Here is a 22,483-nt window from a genome sequence, read left to right as displayed (position 1 = left end):
AAACTGAAAGTATTATCTCAACTACAAAGGAAAGTTGATAATGCAGGTAAAACACTTAGCACGAAATCTAGCACACAGTAGGTCCATAGGCAATGAACGAGTGAAGAAATAAATGGATGAATTCTTGACTCATCAACTACACAGGGATGTTCAAATGACACAATTTGGGGCTTGTATGTAGATTCTGCCCCCCAGCTGGGTCATGCGCTTCTGCGCCTTCTAATTCAGTCAAGCCCCCAGTATAGCAAAAATTCACTGACTCCCAACAGCAAAACCTACAGGGAGCCTGGGACATGACTGACAAGGATTCAGGTTCCCAAGGGTCTCAATCCCAGGGAAAGCCAAATCCATCTCCCTAGAGAATGTTATCACTAAGTTGAGATAGAGACCCAGGGGCAAAAGGCACCCAAGCCTTAGAAGCAGGAGCTGGATACATCCACATGGCTTATATACAACTTACTGTAGCCTCTGCCAAGGCCGGCCCAGTCTACCTCCTCCAGGAAGCCTGTCCTGACTATGCCAGTCCTTCCAGATTGTCCTTTCTATGCACCCAATAGGAAGGGACCACAACTTTGGAGTTAGACAACCTGAGCTCTACTCCCAGCTGTGCCATGTACTAGGTGGATGACTTGGGCCAGCCATTCCCCACTCTGAGCCTCAGTTTCACCCTCTGCAAAATGGAGATTACTGTGCCAACCTCAAAAGATTGCTTGGAAGATTATATTCGATAATACATAGAGAGAGCCCCTCAAAAAGCCTGGCTCAAGAGAGGGCGGCGGTTTCAATCAAGAGAAGGCATTAATGCTTACTGGGCATTGGCTGATGATCTGGGTGACTGAAGTCACTGGGGAGGAGACCTGGTCTCTATTCCTCCCGCCCAAGGGTCACAGGAAGGCAGATGGCAGGTGAGGGAGAAGAGCTGTTAAGTGATAGAGGCCACTGGGTCTAGGATTTATGAGGCCAGAATTTCAATCCATCCAGCCCAATGAGGGATCCAAGAAGAGGCATGATCCCAGTTCCCAACTATTTGAAAACTGGAAATACCAAACAAAGAGAGGGATGAGTCAGCTGGGGTGAGGAGGGAGACTAGGACTGGAAGATGGGGCCAGAGCTGGCTCTTTGGGTTGAGCATGGGGAAGGGGGAAGGGAAGAAGCGGGAGCGCGGACCTGGAGGGTGGGCTGGGAAGGGGCCAGAGGCAGCTGGGAATTCCCAGCCCCACCCCAGGAGAAGCATCTGTAGGGTCACCCGAGGCCTCCTCTGAAGTCCTCCCCTTGCCCAGCCCCAGGCTGCCTCCCTATCCCTACAAACGAGGACTGGGGAAAAGGTGGGGAAAGATGCCAAATGTTAAAAAATGAAACACCTGGATGTGATCCATTTGGCAGCCCAAGGCCAAGGCACGGTGTCAGGGGAGAGGTCACCATGAACTTTAGTCCTACTCTTTCTGAGAGCCCACAGGGGCCAGATTTAGAGCTGTGAGGCCTCATCAACCCTCAAAAATGAGAACCTGCTACAGGTTTTCCCAGGGCTCCCTGGGCAAGGTCCTGCCACCTCCGGTGAGGGCCTGAGGTAGGATGGAACGGGGATGGAGTTCCCTCAGCCGCTCCCCTCAAGATGCATGAACATCCTTTCTGCACCCATGGGAGTCTCTAGGCCACACCTCTTGTTGCTCAGAGCCCACCAACTGCACACATCTGGGAAGGGGACAACGGGTCCATAGGCCCCAGCCTTTCCCAGGCCCCACCCTGGGGTGTGCCCCTCCCTCTCCCCCTCCAGGAAGGAGCAATCAGGGTGGAAGGGTGGACTCTGTCCTGCAGCTGCGGTCTCAGTGGGGGAAGGGGAGGGGGCAGTGACAGATCAGATGCAGTCACATCCAAGGCTCTTAGACTTGGGAAGAGAAACAGAAAGAGCAGGAATGATCCCTTTCCTCGGTCATTCATTCAACAAGCCTGGAGCAGGGCCTGGGCCAACAGATGGCAGATGGCAGCAGTCCTGATGAGAAGAAACTGTGCCATGCTGGGCCCTGGGAACTCTGAGTCATATACTACTCTGGCCTTGCCCTGTGCAGGAACAAGACTAATAGAGCAGCCACCAATTGTCAAACACCTACCACATTCCGGACACAGCCAGGTACGTCCACCTGGTCTCACATTCACTTGGGAAACAAGCATCATGATCCTCATTTCTGACCTGAGGGTCAGAGAGAGGAAGCAACTTGCCCACACACTCACACAGCCACAGTGTCCAGGGAAAGGGGCACAGACAAGTGGAAGACAGCAGGGTAGGCACTCAGGCTTTTCCCCTGTGTTCCAGGTCTCAGCAGACAGCAGTGGCTTGGAACAGTAGCTCCCCTGCGTTCAGGGGCCAGAAGCAGGAGCTGGGGCTTTCTGGCCTGCTGGCTTCCTCAAGGTCATTAATTGATTCACTCAATAAATGTTTACCTCTTATCTCTTAGCACAAGACAAAGAGCAATGAACAAAACTGAGTCCCCGCCCTCATGGAGCTTCTGTTCTAGACAGTGAAAGAAAGTCAATTCCAATTAAACACACAGATCTATACAGCAAGAGCTCAGGCTGTGGGGTTCTAAGGGCTCAGTGTCTGTAGCTCCACAAATGTACACTCAGAAAGACCCCCTCTGAAGATGGGGCGCATGGAAGGGGCTGACTGCCCTAGCTGACAATCCCACACCACCCCCACCCTCATGCCATCCCCTCCATCCCTGCCATTCTCCACCTTCCTCCCAAGCCTGCACCTCCTGGAGTTTCCCCATCTCAGTGGCAGCTCCATCCTTCTGGATGCTCAAGCCGAAGGTTGTGGAGATGTCCCTGACTCCTCTCTTTCTGGCCCACCCACACCCAGTCCCTCAGCAAACCCTGCCGGCCCTACCTTCAAAATACACTCAGTATTTAACCACTTCTTCCCACCTCCATCACTCTGGTACAGCTTTCATTGTCTCTGGCCTGAGTCATAGCCTCCTTGCTTTTGCCCTTGACCCTCCATGCCCTCTTCTCCACACAGCAACTCGAGTGATCTCTCATCTCACTCAGAAGCAAATCCAAAGTCCTTCGCATGGCTAAGGATCTGCCGATCTCCCCTTGCCAACCCTCTGGCCACATTGACCACGCTCCCCTGCACTCATGCCGTTCCAGCCACATGGGCCTCCTTGCTTTCCACAAACACGCCAGGCACACCTCCGGGCCTTTGCATGAGCTGTTCCCTCTTCCTGGAGTGCCCTTTCCCCAGTTATCTTCAGGGCTCACACCCTTACTTCCTTCAGACGCCTCTGTTTAAATGTCATCTTATCAGAGGATTTCCTGACCACCTTATCATTCTCTATCCTCTCCTCTACTTTATTTTTTCTGGCACTTATATTTATTGTCTGTCTTCCTGCACTAGCTATAATGCAAGTTATATGAGGGGAGGCAATTTGACTTTTTTGTTCTCTGCCGTAACTGCAGCACCTAGAATAAGGTCAGGTAGTTAGAAGATGCTCAATAAATATTTGTTAAATGAATTTTAAGTCTAACACACACCTGTAGAAGATTTAGTGTGCAGAATGTTTAGTCACATTATGGGTCCATTCATTCATTCAATGCATCCTGTAAGCCTCTGTGTTCCAGATGCCCCCTAAAATCCAGAGCAAAAGAGAAACAAGGCACCCTCCTTGTGTCCCAGGGAAAGGGCTCTGGTAGACAGCTGGGAGCTGGTCCTAAGGACATCTCAGGGATGCCATAGATACCCCTGGGGATGCTCTGAGGTCCCTGCAACTGTGGCAGGGGTGGGCACCAGGAAAAGAAGGGAGGGTGAGTTCTGGGGGCAGCTGAGACTTGAAGTCCCCACATTCCCTGGCCTCAAAGAGCGGCCTTGTTCCCAGGGCTTTCATGACGGGTGCCCCTGGCCCAGCCACCCCCAGCAGCACGAGCCACTCCCCTCTCAAGGCCTCTATTGACATGGCCGACGCCACCAGGCTGGGCAGTGAGGCTGGCGGCTCCCAGCGAAGCAAGTTCCACACATTCTTCTGGGTTTCAGTCAGCCAGCTCTGGGCACTGGGGTAGCCAGCAAGCCCCAGCCAGGCCCTGGGAGCAGGAGAGGGCATCTCGGCCCAAGAGGCCAAGGCCCAGGTTGGGGCAACATTCCAGCAGGACCCTCAGCCCAACCTCTCCTTTCTTGGCAGGAGTGAGGTGTGGGGAAGGCCGGAGTGGGCCCTGGGAGGAGAGTGCAATGGGCTCACAAGGTCTTTGGGAAGCTGCTGGGGATGGGGTTACATTAGCTCCCTCTTCCTCCAGCCTCACCCCTCACAGCTGGGCTGGGTTGGGGAGGGCGGCAACAGGCCAGGGCTGGGAGTTCTTCCCACATACCCCAAATGGTCTGAGGGTCCAGAACCCACATGACTGGCCTCTGAGCGTCCTCTGAATCATCATTCCAGATCTTTCCACATTTGGGGCAGCCCCTCCCACCCTCCCTTCTGAGATTCCCGCCCCAAGGCCAGACAGCCCTGAAGCCTCTGCAGACTCACCCTAAACCTTGAGCCCTCAGGGGAGCCCAGTGAGTGTTCCATGCAAGGCAGCTGGCCAACCTTCCCCCTCACTTCCCACACAGGGTAGGGCCCAGCCTGGCCTACTCTGGTCTTAAAACTCCTGGATTAATCCAACTGTCTATAGGGTCTCAGGGAATATTTAATGAGGAAATTAAATAGTTAACAAGCCTACAAATGAACAGCCAATCCCACAAATGACTGCCCTAGAGTTTAGTCTTTCTAGGTTCCAGCCCAGGCAGGCCCTATGGACCCTGCAGCACGCTCATCCCCAGTGCCTCTTATCCCAAAGCCAGACCTGCTGCTACTCTTGCCTGAGCTAGCTCCTGCACTACGTAGGACGAGTTCTTACTTTTATCAACCTGACAACAGTTTCATCAACATCTACTGCCTGTCTGCTATAAGCAAGTGGGAAAGCAGGTAGAGCAGTGAGGAGAGCTTCATCTGGTTTCAAGGCCTGGCTTGAGGTGCCACCTGTATAAGTGGGAGTCACTGGGCAAGTAACCTCTCTGTGCCTCAATTTCCTCTGCTTAGAGAAAACCAACTATAGTAGTAGCTATAGCTTAATGCATTCAACTGCTATAGTTACTGAGCACAGGTGCTAAATATAAAGCAGCAGTGAACAAAAACACAGAAGGTCCTGCTCTCATGAAGCTTACTTAAATGGGGGGGTGGGGGGTGGAGTACACAAACACATGTCAGATGGTGACAAGAAAAAAAACAAAGCAGGGTAAGGGGACAGTGAATTTTGGGCAGAGTAGCAGAGTAATCGGAGACCTGAAGGAAGTGAGGCAGAGGGTCACACAGATATTTGTGGGACAAGCGTTCTAGGCAAAAGGAACAGCAAATGCAAATGCTCTAAGGTGGGAGAGTGTTTTGTATGTTTAAGAAACAAAGACCAGTGTAGCTGGGCTGAGCAAATGAGGGGAAAGTTGGCAGGAGGAGAGATTCAAGAGGTAGCAGGAGAAGCCAGATCTCATAGGGGTTTGTGGGCTACATTAAGTCAGGAGCTTGGGTCTGACTATGAGCAACATGGAGAGTACGGAGGGCTTGTGAGCAGGGGAACATATGAGGATCTGTTAAGAAACTTGGTGCCCAGCAGACACTGGGCACTCAATAAATGTGAACTATTCACATTACTTTGTCATCAGCTGGCCTGGCACCCCAAGACCTCCCTCGCCACCACTCCAAGTACTAAACCCAGTTACCTTGTGCCATCTTCCTTCCACCCATCTCCCGGGCCCAGCCTCAGACCCACAGATCCCAACTTGCCTGCACTCAGCCTAAGAACAGGCCTGGGCCAAGCCTGGTGGGGGCCAAGACTCCCAGACACAGGGAGCTTGGCCTAGGGCATGGGGGGAAGGGGTCCATCTCTGTTCCTTCCAGCCTCCACCTCCCTCTATGGACTGACCTGCTGCCCTCCCTATGGAAATCTCCAGGGCACAACCCCATCTCAGCAGCAGGTTTGGAGCAAGAGGGACAGTGGCGGGTGGGCAGGGCAGCCAGTTATGTCAAGTGCGGGACTGAGGTAAGGCTGCCCCTGAGGGAAGGGGAGGCTCCTCCATTTCTGGCCAGCCCACAGCCTTCCCAGAGAGGAAACCCAGTTGAGGCAGGAAACAGGTATCTCAGTGATTTCCCGCCTCAGCTCTGGAAAACACTGTAATCACCGTGGCCTCCTCAAGACTCCTATCTCCTGGCAGGGCGGGTCTCAATAAAGGAAGGGCTAAGGCCCCAGCAGGAAGAAAAGAGGTCAGCAGGCCAAGGCAGGCCCTGAGTCACCCAGACCTGGTCCCCCTGCCCCAGCAAGCCTCCCCACCTCCACTGAAATTACTCCCACTTAATCACAGACCACTGTTTCCTCTGTCTCCTGCTCCTCCTGAGGTCTTGAGCTCCCTAAGGGCCATCTTACCCACTTATATCCTACCCTTACCCACTCACTATTGGCTTATGGATGTGGACTGAAGGGCAGAAGAAATAAATGGCAAGTGGGCAAGGAGGAGCCCAAGGCTTGCTGGAGCACTGGCTAGGAACCTGATGTCACTTAAAACTTACAACAAACTTCTTACCCCTATTTTACAGATTTGAAAACTAAGGCTCAGAGAGAGAAACTTGCCCCCCAGATTGCAGAGCTGGAAAATGGCAGAGCTGGGATTCAAACTTGGGTCTATGAGCCTCCAGAGGTGAGCTCTATTCCAGGCCTCCACCATTAGCCTGGGGTGAGACAGTGAAGACCTTGATGAGCTTGCTGAGGAGACTCTATAATCTACAGGATTGGAGCTGCCTATTTACTGATCTCAGTTCTGGGAAAGCACAGATTGGGACTGATCTTGCTCTCCCATAAACCCCACCCCTAGCACCATACCAGAGGCACTGGTGCACAGTAGGTGCTTAGCAACTATCTGCCCAATGAGAATGAATGAACCCTGGCAGATTTGGCTCAGTGGTTAGAGCATCGGCCCAAGGACTGAAGGGTCCTGGTTTGGATTCCGGTCAAGGGCATGAATGGCGGTTGCAGGCTCCATCCATGAGTGCCGGAGGCAACCAATCGATGTGTCTCTCTCACACTGATGTTTCTCTCTTTCTCTTTCTTTCTCCCCCCCCCCCACTCTCTCTGAAAAAAAGGGAGAAAGAATGAATGAACCCTGACCACCTGCTCACTATCATGGGATGCTGCTCAATGAAGATGTGTTGAATGAACAAGTGAATGAGATGACTGACTGCAATCCGGGAATTTCTGTGGAAACTCCTCCCCCCACAGCAAACAGCTCCATCTCCTCCCCACTCCTGCCACTGTAGAACCCAGGCATCCAGGAGCCTCTCATCGGGAGGCAAAGCTGGGGGAAAGTAAAAAAAGTCAGACAGCCCATGTGCTAAGTTGATACCTACTTTTTGGGAAAGTGAAGATCAGTGTTGGGAGCTGCGAGTTCAGATCAAGACTGGGGAGCAACTGGATGGGCTCTGCTGGATGTGTTGCAGGGAGAGGCTGAGAAAAAGGGTTAGGGAAGCTGCCCAGATGAGGAGGGGGTAGGAGAGGTGCTGAGAGGGTGGAGCACGAGAAGTGAGGTCTGGGGTGGGGGTTAACAAGTGACTCAGGAGGGCAGAGGTGAGAGGGAGCCAGCAAGGGAAGGCAAGGACAGGGAGTCAGTCACTGGGTAAACACTGGCTGGCTTAGAAAAATCCCTCTTTTGGCTCTGAGTACATGGAGGCAGGGGCAGGGACTGCTGTGGACCACCTCAAAAAGGGTGGGGGTGGTTCTGTGGTTCCCCACAGCAGGCCCAGCTTCCCCGATGTGCCCCCACCCACATCTGCCACCAGCTCCCTGCCCACTGACCCCACCCCACCCTCCCGGAGTTCACTCAGGTCCTCACAGCCTCTCCTGTATTCTCTTTTCCTCTACAGCGGCCCATCCAAGCACAGAGCAGGGGATTAGGCGGGAGAGGCAGGCCTCCCCCGCACCTTGAAGACCTGGGGAGGGGAAAGCTGAGGAAGCAGATCCACCCAATGTCCACCACACAGCAGGCCCAGCACCAGGCACTTTCCTGAGTATTCCATCCAGTTCTACCAACCACCCTTAAGCTATGCACTTGGAGGCCACACATTTTAAGTTCCCTGTAGGCATGTGGGCTGGACTCAGGGAGTTTAACTAGCTTGCTCCAGGTCACACAGCTACTCAGTGAAGAGCAGAGATTCAGGGATTGACTCGAGTCCTGGGCAGTAGGACTCCGGGTCTGGGGGTGTCACCCAAGTCTCAGTTGTGTTCTGAATGACTCTTTACTTGTGCCTGCCTGGTTACTAGCTCCCCAAGGGCACAGACGCGTGGTAAAGTTCCAGTGAGGGCTGATAGGGTCTCCATCACCACTGAGAGCCCCTTTTCCAAGTTGGCACAGTAAGGGGTGCCCTCCCTCACCCAGCCAAGCTCCCACTCTGCTCAAAAGTTTCTCAATCTGGTCCCCAGGAATGGAAGGCCGAGCCATGCCTAGCGCGACTCGGAGATTCGGCAACGTGGCTGGGTGACCCACGGGCTCCCACGCGGGCAGGCCCCGCCCCCGGCCCCACGCAGGGTTCCCTGGGCGTCCCCCAGGACAGCCCCACGACGGAGGGTGGCGCCAGCCAGTGCCGACCCGGGGGTCCCTGACGGGCGCCACCGTCCGGAAGGAGAGTCCGAACAGCGCAGCTTCGGCGCCCCCGCCAAGTTGGCGGGGCGCGGCGAGCAGGGCCCGGGGGCGCCCCGTCCCTCCGCCCCGCACACTCACCGCGATCAGCCGCGCGTGCAGCAGCAGCGCCAGCAGCAGCGCGCCCGCCGCCCGCCGCCCCATGGCCGGGCCGCTCCGCTCACTCGCACGCTCCGCGCCCGCCCGCAGCAGCCCGCTCGCCAGCCTGCGGAGTCCTCGGGACAGCGCGGCCCGCTCCCGCCACCCCACCCCCTCCGCCCCCACCCGCTTCGCCTCGCCTCGCCTCGCCCCGCCCCCGAGGGCGGCCCGTGCCCCTCCCCCCCGGGCCCCGGACCGCCCCCTGGAGCTCCAGGCCCCGCCCCCGGGGCGGCGGGCTCCGCTCTCCGGAGCCAGCCCCGCCGCCAACTGGGCCTTTGTCTGGGCCCCCAGCCCCCTCCGCGCGGGCGGCGGCCCAGCCCGGCTCCCCGCCAAACCCGGCCTGGAGTATGGGTTCGGACGGGGGCCGCGCCCTCCCTCCACGCGCACGCCGCTCCTGCACCCCCCACGGGCTGCCAGACCCCCAAAACCACTTTACACCTTTTCACGCTGCACAAACGGACTCCCCCCACGGGCAACTTCTCGAGGACCCTCCCGAATTCCACACGCACTTTTGACACATGCACCTGAGCACCTGCACAGGCCCTCAAGCCAACTTTCGCTCCCAGGACACTTTCACACTCACACAACTTTCAGGCACTAACACTTTCATCTGCTACCCGCGGTCACTCAGCACATTTTCACTCTTGCACCCAACTTTCATACACAGTCTTCACAGACTCAAAAGAGCACTTCATCTCTTCAAAACTTTCACCTCTGCAGGTGACGCAGTGGACACAACTTGCACACACACTCAGCGGCTCGCATTCATAGGCACTTTAAAAAACAAAAAAAATTTTCTTCAATCCTCTCCTGGGGAATGAGGATATTTTTTCCATTGATTTTAGAGAGAGTGGAAGGGAGGGGGGAGAGAGGGGAAGAGAGAGAGAGAAACACTGATGTGACAGAGGCACATAGATTGGATGTCTTCCACACTCTCCTGAACCGGGCGCGGGGATTGGACCTGCAACCCAGGTACTTGCCCTTGACCAGGAATCAAACCCACCACCCTCCGGTGTGCAGGCTGATGCTCTCTAACCCCTGAGCCATGCCGGCCAGGGCAATATTCACATTTTTACACAGACTCACATATGTGAACCCCAAGGCATGAAGCATTAAGGACATTTTCACACATAAATTCCTCACAGGTGCTCACAGTTCAAACACACAGGCCAACAATTTTCTCTCGTGCATATTACATTGGCCTTAACTTGTTACATTTTCTCACACACTAACCACAGTGACTTACAGTAGGCATTCCATACTGAACTGCCCCCGACGCATGCCATTTTCCACATAAATCACTCACTGACCAACTTTGATTCACATAAGTCACAGCCCCAGTGCCAGAGACACACCAACTCACACATCCAGGCCCAGACACAGACAGACCCCGCCAAAGCCCCAATCACAGGTGCCGGGCAGTAAATCACAGTCCCTGATGATCCACATCTGACACAGGCCCACAGGCAGCACACGTGGCCACGCCACCAGGCCGCCCCACCGCCTACACTCAGGGCTCCTTTCTGCCTGAAAATTTCCAGGACAGCCCAGGCTGATGGGTGGGGAGAAAGCTGGTGTGTGTGTGTAGCTTAGAGGAAAACCTTCTGAGTAATGATAGAGGGAGGAGAATAAAAACTGAAGTTTCCATTGTTTCCTTGAGAGTTGCTAGGTTCCAGAGACTCATGGCTGGGTTTGCAGCCAGGAGTGAGGTGAGCTGTGGACAGAGGAAATGCCTAGCTCACTGGGTGGCACCAGGCCTGGCTCTGGAAGGTGTGTTCCCTGTGATAGCAGCCTGCAATCTACCAGGCACTCTGGGGCTTCCTATTCAGGCACCTGGGGGATAGAGAAAATGCCATCATCCTGACCTGCATCCCAGATTGGTGCCCCATCTCCAAAAGATGGGGTTCTCCACTCTGTGGGGCATATTTCTCAGGGACCAGCTCAGAGCTGCAAGGGGCAGAAATATATCCACGGTGGTTCTGCCAACTCCCTGTGTCCGACCCAGATGCCAGGCATGGTACTGAATAAGGTCTGTTTCTTTCTTTTTTAAAAAATTGATTTTAGAGAGAGGAAGAGAGAGAGGGAAGCATGCATGTGAGAGAGAAACATCGATTGGTTGCCCCAACAGGGAACCAAACCCGCAACCTCGGTATGTGTTCTGACCGGGAATCGAACCCACCACCTTCTGGTACTGGACAACACCCCAACCACTAAGCCACAGTGGCCAGGGCAAGGTCTGTTTCTAATCTGGACAGGGAGATAGAGGTGGACAGTGGAGGGACATCAGATATGGGCCTTGGTGAACCCCTAATCTGATGGAGGGAAGGGGAAGGATATGGTCTCCGTTTTCGTTCCAGTGGAGAATCCTGCCTCCACCACTGTGCTGTGCAACCTTGAACAAAGTATTCAGCCTCTCGATGTGACTTCATCTCATCATCTAGAAGAGGAGAATGATGCTAAGATCTCCCCTATAGTGTTATGAGAATTAAAATGAATATATACTTTTAAAAAAACAGTTTCAGGCATATAGTAATCACTAAAGAAGTGGCACTGTTTCTGGGTGAGCTCCCAATCTGAAGAGCTCACTCAGCTCAGCCCTCCAGTCGGTGGTGAGGGAGGCTCCAGTCTGATGGAGGAGCAGCTTCTGCACCCAATGTGTTGCTGCCAGTCTGAAGGCCCGATGCCACCCCCACCCCCAGGATCTCCAGTCTGATGGAGGACTACAGCCTTGTGCTTCAGAACTCCCTGTCTAATTGAGGTAGGTTATAAAACTCCGCTGACTTCAGAGTTGCTGGGTGGCCAGCTCTGGTGGCAAGGTTTTTCCAAGGCCTTGCCTGCCAGTGGAGGTCAGCATCCGTGACAAATCGCATTTTGTGAGCTGCCTCAGTGTCTGTTCCCTACCTCGGGCCCTTTAAGTCCCAGAACTTTGGCTTCTTGGATGATTTGCTCATGAGCAATGGGAAAAGGGGAACAAGTAGCCCTTTGTAGATGTTTGGTCAAAAACTAAGCCCAAGCTATAAGGTTGGGGAAAGAGATGGTAAAGCAGCCTGGAGACGGGAAGGAGCTGGGCTGAGGCAGAGAGCAGGAAAATACGGACTGTCTAGAAAGCCTTCCAGAGTGACTCCACCCCACCCTGAGAGCTGGTCATCCACCTATTTATTCAGCATCCTCTCCGCACTAAGGGATTTGGCAGACTCTGCTTTATTTTGCAGTCCTTGATATCTTTAGTAAATGTTCTCAAGTTGCTTTGTTTAGGGCTTGGCTATCTCCTCATATGGCTCAGAAGGGGAGCAGAAGCAGGGCCTTCTGGGCTTTGCTGAGCCTGGGAGGCGCCTATAATTGCACTGTACGTACTCATAACTCCCAGTGCTCCTTACACTCCTTGGGGAAGAAACAACTCAAGTCTTGCACAAGGTTCCTTAGATAAGGAACAGGCTACAGGGTTTGGATAGGCAAGAGCAGCCAAGTACTCTGGCGTCTGAGAGACAGGAGTCAGGGGGCCTTCTGGAACCAGTAGCCAGAGTTAGTGAGTCGCCTGCATACAGCTCCAAGAGCCACAGGACTCAGCTTCTCCTGGCTTCCCCTCCCACTCCGATTCTTTTCTCTGCCTCGGACCTTCTTACTCAATTCACATTTCTTCCGTTCTTTCTTCATTCATTCAGGGCTGCCCGTGGACAGTTGAATGGGTTGGTCACTGAACAAGGGTGTGCTGCCAAGTGGGCCCTGTTGTGAGGCTGTATCTGCCCAGAAGGGGTACCTTTTGCTAATATGAGCAAAGGCATTGTATGGACTAGCTGTGGCCCTGCATTCTTTTGGTAATGAAAGTAAACATCTGTTTTGCACAAGGGTTCCAATGCCCGTGTGGGAAAACAGGTGTTGGCATGGTAAGGAGGTTACTAGGTAAGAGAGTGGAGCAGGAAATTGATATTGATGGGCAGCGGGGGTGGAGGAAAGGACAGAGAAGGGGAGGAAGAAGAGAGAGGACATAGTTCTAAGCAGGCAAAGTTCCCTTGGACAGGGAGAGGACCCTGCAAGGCCTGGCAAGCTAGAGCCCTGCCCATTTTCCCACTCACATCCCTCCCCTAGCATGCTTTCCACGTGCTGTTTCTCTTAGACCGCTTTTTTCACCCAGCACCCACCTCCCTTCACCCGACTCTCTTTTAGAATCCAGCTTAAACTCCATGTCACCATAGGAGCCTTCCCTGACCTCCCAGGCTAGCTCTTGTCCCCTGCTGTACTTTCCCACAACCTCCTGCCACCCCAACATTTTTGACAATAGCAATAATTGAGGAGATCATTTAACATTAGGAGGCATAATGAAGGCAGAGAGCATGACTGTCTGTTTTCTGTCTTGGTCCCAACTATATCTCCTGTGAAGAACACAGTGCCTAGCATGGAGCTGGCACTTGAATAATTTTATTTGAATGAAAAGACAAGTTGATTTAAGCACGTCGTAAGGCATAAATGTCCCCCTTCTGGTTTGTCCTTGGGGCAAAGATAAACTCCTTTCACCATTTGATCAATATTGAATCTCATTTGATCACCACTACATTCCTGGGATTATAGACAAGTGAGTGTATTTTATTACTTCCCTCTCTCAGACAAGGAAACTGGAGCCCAGGGGATGAAGTGGCCTGCCTGGTTCACACAGTCAGCACGTGGTAGAGCCAGGATTCACATTCACGACTATCTGACTTTAGAACTCATTCCTAATCCTGCCCCCCGTGTAGGGTTGTGGCTTTTATAACTTGAATTTGTTACTCACACTCCCCCACACCCATCGCTCCCCTCCAGCCAGGCTGGAATTCTTATGGTCTCCACATACCCCCTCACATTCTTGCCCACGCGTCCCCGCCTCAGCCATAGAAGTTTTCTGTGCAGGACCTGTAATCAGAGCTTCAAAAACGTTCATTTCCCTCCCCTTGTCACTGGACACATGTGCACTTTACCTCATGTGATCCATGTGATCTCATGTTTTGCTTTTCCTGCTTAGCATTCCTTTCATAGACACAGTTCTGTGTGTCAGTAAAGACCAGGGCCACTTAAAAATGGCTCTGTGGATCAGTGCCAGTCCCCAAACTGTTTAGTACCAGTCTGAGATGAGATAAGCTTGCTCAGAGTAGAAACCAACCGTATCAGTAAGCACTCTGTTTAGTTTAGCTGACACTTTTTTTCTTGCAATACCTTGTCCGTTTTGGGAGCAGCACTTAGGTTTACATTCTGGTACAAGGTCGTTATTGCAGATGGTAACTGTTAGCAATCTACAGGCCAGCTACTTTAAATAGCACTCACATGGAGTTTGCATATAGCATTTCTAATAATTATTTGGTGTTGCGCCTCATCGACAGATAATCGTTTATTAACCCTATCTTATGGTTGGATGGTGGTTTCCAGGTCATTGTCATTCATACAACATTGCTATGAGCAGGTATGTATGCGTCCCTGTATTTACTTTTGCAGCTCCTTCAGTTACTAAGGACCACAAATCTGAGGCCAGAGAGGTTAAGTGACCTCAGCAGGATCACGAGTGGGAGAGGCAGGCCTTCCACCCAGACCTCCTGACCTTGGTCCCTTGTTCCTTCCTCCAGCCTGCACTGCCCTTTCTACTGGGCAGATTTTCCATTCCTTTCATGCTTTTCTTTACTAGGCTATGAATCTTTTGCAGTGTTCCTACGTGCTGTCTTTTGGAGCTTGAGAAAAATCCTTGTGGAATGTCCTGTGCCTTCTCCCTCAGAGTTCCCCCGGCTTTGTTTCAATTGTTCACGAGAAATTCCTGCCCTGTTGGGAGGGCCCCAGGAAGCTGTGAGGAGATTTTGCCAAAAATGGTGCTACCAACTCAGGCACAGCACACTGAGGCGCTTTCCTTTTCCTCAGATTTCAACATAAAAGAGGGCAGGGTGGATGCAATTGCTGGGGAGGGTGTCCCCATTCCTAGCTTTAACTTTCTTACATAGAGCAAGCAGGACTAGTCATGTGTAGACAAAGACGATGTTAAGGGTTAAAATGGGCCTCAGGGATGGGGCGAGTGGTGGGGTGGGCTAAGGCTTAGAGGGTAGGTTCAGGATACGGAAGGGTTAGGGGTGGAGTAAAGGGCCTGGAACAGGGTGAGTGTGTCTCTCAAACACACCTTGGTCATACAAAAAGCTTCATTTATTTTCTAGGATCTTGGAATAGTGATATCAAATTATCTATTTGAAAAGGGTCACACCAGGCCCAGTCGGCGTGGCTTAGTGGTTGAGCATCAACCTATGAACCAGGAGGCCATGGTTTGATTCCCAGTCAAGGCACATGGCCGGGTTGGGCACATGCCCAGGTTTTGGGCTCGATCCCCAGTGGAGGGCTGTGCAGAAGATAGCTAATCAATGCCTCCCTCTCATCATTGATGTTTCTATCTCTCTCTCTCTCCCTCTCCCTTCCTCTCTCTCTGAAATCAATAAAGACATATTTTTTAAAAATTTTGAAAAAGGTCACATCAGATTTTTAAAAATACACAAAAATAATTCTAATATGCACCTATACCCAACATTACCAAATGACACAGGGAACAGTGGCTTGGGAAATTGAGACCACAGGTGACCTTTGAGGAATTTTCTCCCTTTGCTTACTACGGGAAAAAATGTCCTGTAAAAGCATGTACCAGGTTAACACTGCCCTGTTCAGAAGACTGGTGTTGGGGGCAGCCGAAACCCCTGGAATTAAATACCATTCAAAATCTGTTCAATAAATACTAAGAAACAAACAGCTATTTTGGATAGAAAAGACATTGGCTGAGGGCCAGAGGCGTGAGTTAGAATCCCAGCTCTGCTACTTATCTGCTGCAGGAGCTTGGGCATGTCACTTTCTCTCTCTGAGCCTCAGTTTCCCCCTCTGCAAAATGGGGTACTAAAACTGAGCCTCACAGAGCTGAGGGCTGAGAGCCTATGTTTCAGGCCTTGGCAGCATGCCTGGCACTCAGCATGGGTGCTTAATAAACGATGACATACTTCTGCAAGCGTGAAGGACTTTCCCGGCCACCCCCCGCTGCAGGGACACCTAGGCCACTCTGCACACAAGATGGATAGCACAGCAGGCCGTGACATTGTTCTGCAGCCCGAGTGTTGCTTCCTGTTTACATGGACCCTGCAGATGCATGGTTTGAACAGTGGATACAGGGATTTCCTGTGGCCTCCGCAGGGCCGCATGAAGCAGAGGGCCTTCTCTAAGAGCCTTAGTTTCTCTGGACTTGGGCTGAGTGACTGCAGGAAGGGATCTGTGAGCAGTGAGTATTTATCCTGAGAAGGCTGAGCCAAGCACAGAGATCCTGTCGCTTTAGGGTACAATCTAATCCCCAGCCAATGGTCAAACTTCATTTGAGCACCTACTATGTTCTGGGCTCTGTAATGACATCTTTATTCATTGGGGACCCACAGTATGCATTTGTGGAGCACCTATTACTTCCAAGATGTTGTAATCACAAAGATAATAATTATTATTGAGCATCTACTCTGCACAACCATATTTTGAAGAGCTGCTGTGTTCTGTGCACTGTAACCATCTTTATCACATCATTTATGTGCCTGAACTCTCTGTGCCTCAGTTTCCTCATCTGTACAGTAGGGACAATAGTACCTTCCTCAAAGGCTTGGTATGAGGATTAAATGAGTTAATACATATAAAGCACTTAGGGCCTGAGGTAAAGTTAAGAGCTTAATAAATGTTGGCTGTCATCGTTAGTTATTGAAAATCCATTGTGCGCAAGTTACTGTAATTCTCTTAAGATAATAGTAGTTACATTAGTGAGCACCTACCGGACACAAGGCCCTTTAATCAACATCAATATAATAACTGAGCCACTATTATGACCCAGGACTGGGCTAGATAATAGAGACCTCAAGAACAGTGTCCTAGGCAAGGTCTTACACTCTTATTAGGGGAAATTGGACCACTTTTGAGGTAGGCATCTCCAGAAGAGTCAGGGATGACTCTTATGCAAATATGGATTTAAAGCTGTAAAGGAACAGCTTTGAGTGGCCAGATAAAGTTTGGGAATCAGGGCACTCTAAAAAAAATCTTTTTAAAAAAAAATTTATTGATTTTAGAGGGGAGGAGCAAGGAAGAGAGAGAGAGAGAGGGAGAGAGAGAGAGATGAAGAGAGATTTGGTGCTCCACTTATTTTTGTATTCATTGGTTGCTTCTTATATGTGTCCTGACAGGAGATCAAACCTGCAGCCTTGGTGTATCCAGACAATGCTCTTACCAACTTAGTTACCCTGCCAGGGCTTCAGGATGCTCTTGAACTACCTCTTGAACTGGGCCAAAATGGATTCTAAAAAGTTGTATTCCTGTGAATGTTCACCTGGAGAATAGGTCACTGGAGGGCTGAGGACCCCTCGGACCAAGTCTTCCTGGGGAGAAAGAGATGCTGGAGAGAGAAAGGAACTGCTGAGCTTTGGGCCCCCTCGGACCAAGTCTTCCTGGGGAGAAAGAGATGCTGGAGAGAGAAAGGAACTGCTGAGCTTTGGGCCCAGGAAGGATTGCCCTTGTTCTGAAGGGATAGAACAGAAGTGGGGGTAAACTCAATGGGCTGGGGGTTCAGTGCCCCTTTCCTTTCTCCTACCCTTGGAGCACCGTGGCGATCTCACAGTAGGGATATTCAGGCTTGCCACCTTCTCTGCTTGGCCATAGGGCTAGGCCACAGCAGGCCACCTCCTCCAAGAGCCATGGAACCTTGTAGATCTCCAGGTTCTGCATTATTTCAGGGTCAATCCCATTCCACACTCTAGGCTGCTATTGTCCTCATATTTCCAAGGAGACAGGAGAGCTTCAGCAAGAAGGGTCTGGCTGGGCCTGAAGTTCAGAGCCACACAGAAATGGGCCCCGAGGCCTAAAATGACTCCTAGGCAGCCTGGGAAGATGTCTCAGGACTCAGGAGGCTTGAGTTCTTGGGTGGGGGTATGGGGTACTCTCAATTTTTCACCTCAGGATTCTCTAGGCCTGGCTTGGGACAGGAGGAGAAATGCAGAAATATCAGAGTCTGGGGGCCCTTAGAGGTCACCAAAGCTACCCCACTCATGTTACAGAAGGGAAAACAGAGGCATAGAGAGGGGAAATGATGTACCCAAGGTCTCTGGGCAGCTGAGTGGCAGAACCAGTTTGGAATCCAGGTCTTCAGAGTCCCTCACCAGCAGGATGCTGGATACCTTGGATGCTTTGTGGGGCCTGGTTTCTCAGCACTCAAATCAGTTGAATCTGAAGGTTTGCAGCCTTCAGTGGCCCAGGAAACACGTTCTCCAATGAAATGTGGGACTACATCATTCTGACCTTCCAGCCCTCACCTGGCTTGGACAGAACCATTTTTTTTCAGAGATTTCCCAGGAAGGGCCATTGTTTCACCTGCCACTATTCCAGGTTGCCTGTTCCAACACCTCTCACACTGACCATTGTAGAGTTTTCCCTATATCCACCCTAGGCCTTGGTCATCAAAACCATATATTTAAAAGAATAAATATGCATAAAACACTTAGAACAGTGCCTGCCACATGATAGGGGCTCCACAGGGTCCGTTGTCATTACCATCGTCATTATTTCTACCTTTCTGCTCACACAGGGCTGTGCTAAAGTTAGTAATCCTGGAAAAAGAAGAGTTTAAATGGGGATTGGGTATAAACAGTCAGTCTGTTTCTTTACATGGAGGAACCAACGGTAAGGGAGGCTAGGAACCTCTCCAGTGATCCATGCAAGAGAAAACCCAGAGATTCCAAACTGAGACCTGTGGGCTTCATAATCAGCCAGCAAGTATTTTTGTTCAGCCCATAGAGCATTGTGACATTTTAAAATTTGTTGCTGCCCAGCCGGGCGTGGCTCAGTGGTTGAGCGTCAACCTAGGATCCAGGCGATCAGGGTTCGATTCCCGGTCAGGGCACATGCCCGGGTTGTGGGCTGCAGCCGATCAAGGACTCTCTCATCATTGATGTTTCTATCTCTCTCTCTCCCTCTCCTCTCCTCTCCCTGAAATCAATAAAGATATATTTAAAATAAATAAATAAATAAATAAATAAATAAATAAATAAATAAATAAATAAAATTTGTTGCTAACATATAAAATTCAGATTCCTGGCTTTTCTTGAAAAGGCAACAACCCATTTGAAACTGGGTTTACACCAGGTATTCCCTCTCCACTCAGACACAGTCTTTATCACCCCCTACTATTACCCTGCTCAATTCACCCATTAACTTATTTTTCCATTGGCTTTTCAGAGAGAGTAGAAGGGGAGAGAGAGGCACATCAATTGGTTGCCTCCTGCACGCACCCCGACCAGGGCGGAGGATTGAGCCTGCAACCAAGGTACGTGCCCTTGGCTGGAACTGAACCTGGGACCCTTCAGTCCAGGGGCTGACGCTCTAACCACTGAGCAAACCTGCTAGGGCTCACCCATGAACTTTTAACTGCCTGTCCCATAGGTCCTTGACTTTATAATCCCCAATCCAAATGGCTATTTCCCCTCAATGAAGCCTTGGAAGGAGCATTTTGCCACAGACAATTTATTTTGCACAACTGCAGCTTGATGGACACGCGTCCATTGCACAGTTGGTGTCAACGTCACCACCAGTTACAGGGTTTGGACATGGGCTCGAGAGGGGCATTCCAGCCCGTGCGGATTGCTTCCCAGAGCTTGGGCAGACGGCCTAAAGAGAAGATCCCATTGCCAAACAAAGGGAGCTCGGGCAGCTTTATCCCTGGCCCCTGTGGCAGCATCGGAGTGACGTCCTGGCTGTGCAGCCGGCGTGAGCAACTTGTGTTGATGGTGTTATCCACACACTGCAAAGCATGGACGCCCTTGGTGGACGGCACCATGCGGGTGCTGGTGTTGTGAGAGGCGACCATGCTGGTGCCGGGGTTGGGGTAACTGCAGGGGGAAGAGTGGTCTGGGTGATCCAGGTAGATGGAGTTGGCAGCCCGTTCTAGGTAGTTGGCTGCGAGCCTTGGCAGGCTCAGTGATTTGGGGCAGTTGGTGGATCTGTCAAGGTAGTTGATGCCCCTGATGAGTTGGTCCAGGAAGGTGGGGCTAGAGTGGTCTGAGGGACCATCTGTGCAGAGCAGGCAGTGGAGGCTTTCTCGGCAATCAGGCTTTTTGGCCACCTTGGGGCGGTTCGCCAGGTGGCTCGTCTCCACGAACCTGGAGCTGTAGGGCCGGCCCATGCAGACTCTCCTCACTGGAAGTGGGGAGCTGGAGCCGTTGGACTGCTCCGAAGAGCTGCTGCAGCTGCTGAAATCCAAGCCACTTGAGGTGCAGGGAGGTTTGAGGCTGTTAGCTCTGGTCACAGGGTCTTGGGAGCAGTGTGGAGTTTGGACCAGAAAGGACACATTGTTGGGATGGTTCAAGCGGCTGTTAGGGTTGGAATGTCTCACCTGGGGCCCAGACATCAGCCTGATATGAAGATAAAGCTTCGTGGCACTGAATTGCTGTGGGCTCACCTGGAAGCTGGTTACCTGGGCCTGGCGAGGAAAGTTGGGTCAGCTTTCCTCGGCTCCCTGCCACCTCCCTCCTAGATTTCTCTCTAGGTGTTCATCTGCCTTCACAGAGCCAACACCACCCTTCTCCCCATTTCCCTCCTAGACCCAGGGATTTTGAAACCAGAAGACAGACACTCTATTCTTCAGACAGCACAAAGAGAATGGGTAGGAAGGCATGACCCTGAGAATGACGGAGCCAAAAGACCCCCTAAAACAAGTGGGGGAGTCTCCCTGTTCCTCTAGCTCTAGCCCACATTCTGTAATTCCTGTTCCCCCTTTAAGCTGGGGCTCCAGAAGACCATTGAGGCCGAGGACTGAATCTCTAATGGTGAAATTCCAAGCACCGACACAGGCCTTCTCTCAAGGTAATACCAAATAGCTAATCATCAACTACACAATGTGCTCTGAACTAAAAAAGTGTCTTAGAAGTGATGTAGTATTATGCGCACTCTCTCTGAGCCTGGACCTTTGCTTGTGTCTTACATGGAATTATACCTACAAATCAAGGTGGTAGTTACTATTCTATTCCTAGTTGACAGATGGGGAAACTGAGGCTCAGAGAGATGATGTGACTTGCCTTCAGATCACACAGCCTGTTAGAGGTAGGGCCAAGGTACTATCTTGGGTGTGTCTGATGACCCCTGAAAGACAATGCTATGTCGTCGGGGTGACTTTGGCCTCCCTCACAGCCTACTTAGGAAGAATTCCCACCATACCTGCTCTGCCTGCCTGGATGGGGGTACAATGGGGAGAACTAGATGCAGAGGGGCACTTGCTAACCCCATAACTAAGTTGATGCTGACTTTAGGAACCCCAAAGGGTGGGGAGCAGGTGGTGTGACAAGCCGGCTAGTGAGGCTGGACTTGTGAAACCAGAACCTTCTACGATATTTGGCCTTGAAATTCTCTAACAGTAGAGGGTTTCCTCATCTATCCCACAGGAAGGAGTTGAGTATTGGGACTTCTACTCCTCCTAGTCCAAAAGTGGACACTTCATAGGGACCAAGCCCTGACCAGGCCAAAGAGATGCCCGGTCCATTTCACCCCGCTTCCCATTCCTGAGCCTGCCTGGACGCAGACAAGGGCAGTGTCGTCCTCCCGTCCCTGTTCCCATTGTCCCTGAGTTCCCCAATGCGCCCCCACCGGAAGGAAGGCTCTGACTTCTCTCCCCAGCAATGCCAGCTTGATGCTAATTTTCCACTTCTGCCTGGTGTGAGCCGAGCCGTAGTTGAGCCTGTTCCACCCAGAAAACAGCTGCCAGCCCCTCTCCCAACCCATGGCCCTTCAGCTGCCCTTGTTCTTTGGTTCTGAATCGAGTGGAATGTCCAGACCTTGGCCTCTGCCCTCTCTGGTCCAACCCCACCCCATCTCCTCCTCTGGAAATATAGGAGGTAACTGAAGGCTGACCCCCACAGGACCCCGCCCCTCCCTTCCTGGCTGGCTGGGCCCCCTCTGCTGTAAGGGCCCTCTCCCACTCTCACTCTGTCTTTAGGAGGTAGATGACTTAGCCTTCCTCTTGCTGTCCACTGAGGACACCCTCATGCCGCCACTCCAGACTGCTGGCCATGTCATAGAATCATGGAATCCTAGAGCTGGGAGGGGCCTCCCGGGGTCATCCTGGTCAGGCCCCTGCCTCAGGGCCAGTGTCACTTTAAGCCTTCCAAGACAGATGGACCCTATTTTTAAAACAGGGCTGGGATGGACGTTTTCCAGGATTCCTTGTTGTTTTTCAAAGTGTTTAATTATGCTGAGAGTCAGGAAGTTTCTGCTGGGTCTAATATAACTCCTGTTGGCTGTGGTCAGCATCGATTCTCTTTTCTCATCGTGTCTGTAAACATTTATTGAGAGGCCCTAGAGTGTTATCCCTTTGAATGGCCCATTCCAGGGCATAAGAGCACCTTCTTTCCTCCCTTCTCACCTCTTCCTCACACCCTCAGCAACCTGGTTTGAGTGCCTGACATGTGTGGTGCTCTGGCTGGAGCTTGAGACTTTTTTAAAATTTTTTTATTTTTATTTATTGATTTTTTTTTTTGAGAGAGAGGGAGATTTGTTGTTCCACTAATTTATGCATTATTGGTTGATTCTTCTATGTGCCCTGACTGGGGATCAAACCCACAACCCTGGTGCTTCAGGATGATACTCTAACCA

General features: G+C 51.7%; 2 protein-coding genes across 5 annotated transcripts in view; both read right to left on the bottom strand.

Moving 5' to 3' along the window:
* The window catches only part of HSPG2 (heparan sulfate proteoglycan 2), a 96,879-nt gene extending 87,941 nt beyond the window's left edge, over window positions 1-8,938 (bottom strand). For all 4 annotated transcript variants that reach the window (XM_081145383.1, XM_081145384.1, XM_081145385.1 and 1 more), the window contains exon 1: window positions 8,786-8,938. In XM_081145383.1, the coding sequence (XP_081001509.1) occupies window positions 8,786-8,848 (63 nt within the window). In that variant the 5' untranslated portion in view covers window positions 8,849-8,938. The remainder of the gene's footprint in view (window positions 1-8,785) is intronic.
* A 10,483-nt stretch (window positions 8,939-19,421) lies between these two features.
* Window positions 19,422-20,246, bottom strand: LOC308560411 (uncharacterized protein; the record flags this gene model as incomplete). Its single annotated transcript, XM_081144349.1, has 1 exon — window positions 19,422-20,246. The coding sequence occupies one exon, from the start codon at window positions 20,244-20,246 to the stop codon at window positions 19,422-19,424; it is 825 nt and encodes a 274-aa protein (XP_081000475.1).
* Window positions 20,247-22,483: the final 2,237 nt, after the last annotated feature.

Source organism: Miniopterus schreibersii, assembly GCF_964146895.1.
Source record: "Miniopterus schreibersii genome assembly, chromosome: 8".
Lineage (NCBI taxonomy): Eukaryota > Metazoa > Chordata > Mammalia > Chiroptera > Miniopteridae > Miniopterus > Miniopterus schreibersii.
The sequence above is the reverse complement of the archived record's forward strand: the minus strand, read 5'-3'. Positions and strand labels throughout refer to the sequence as shown.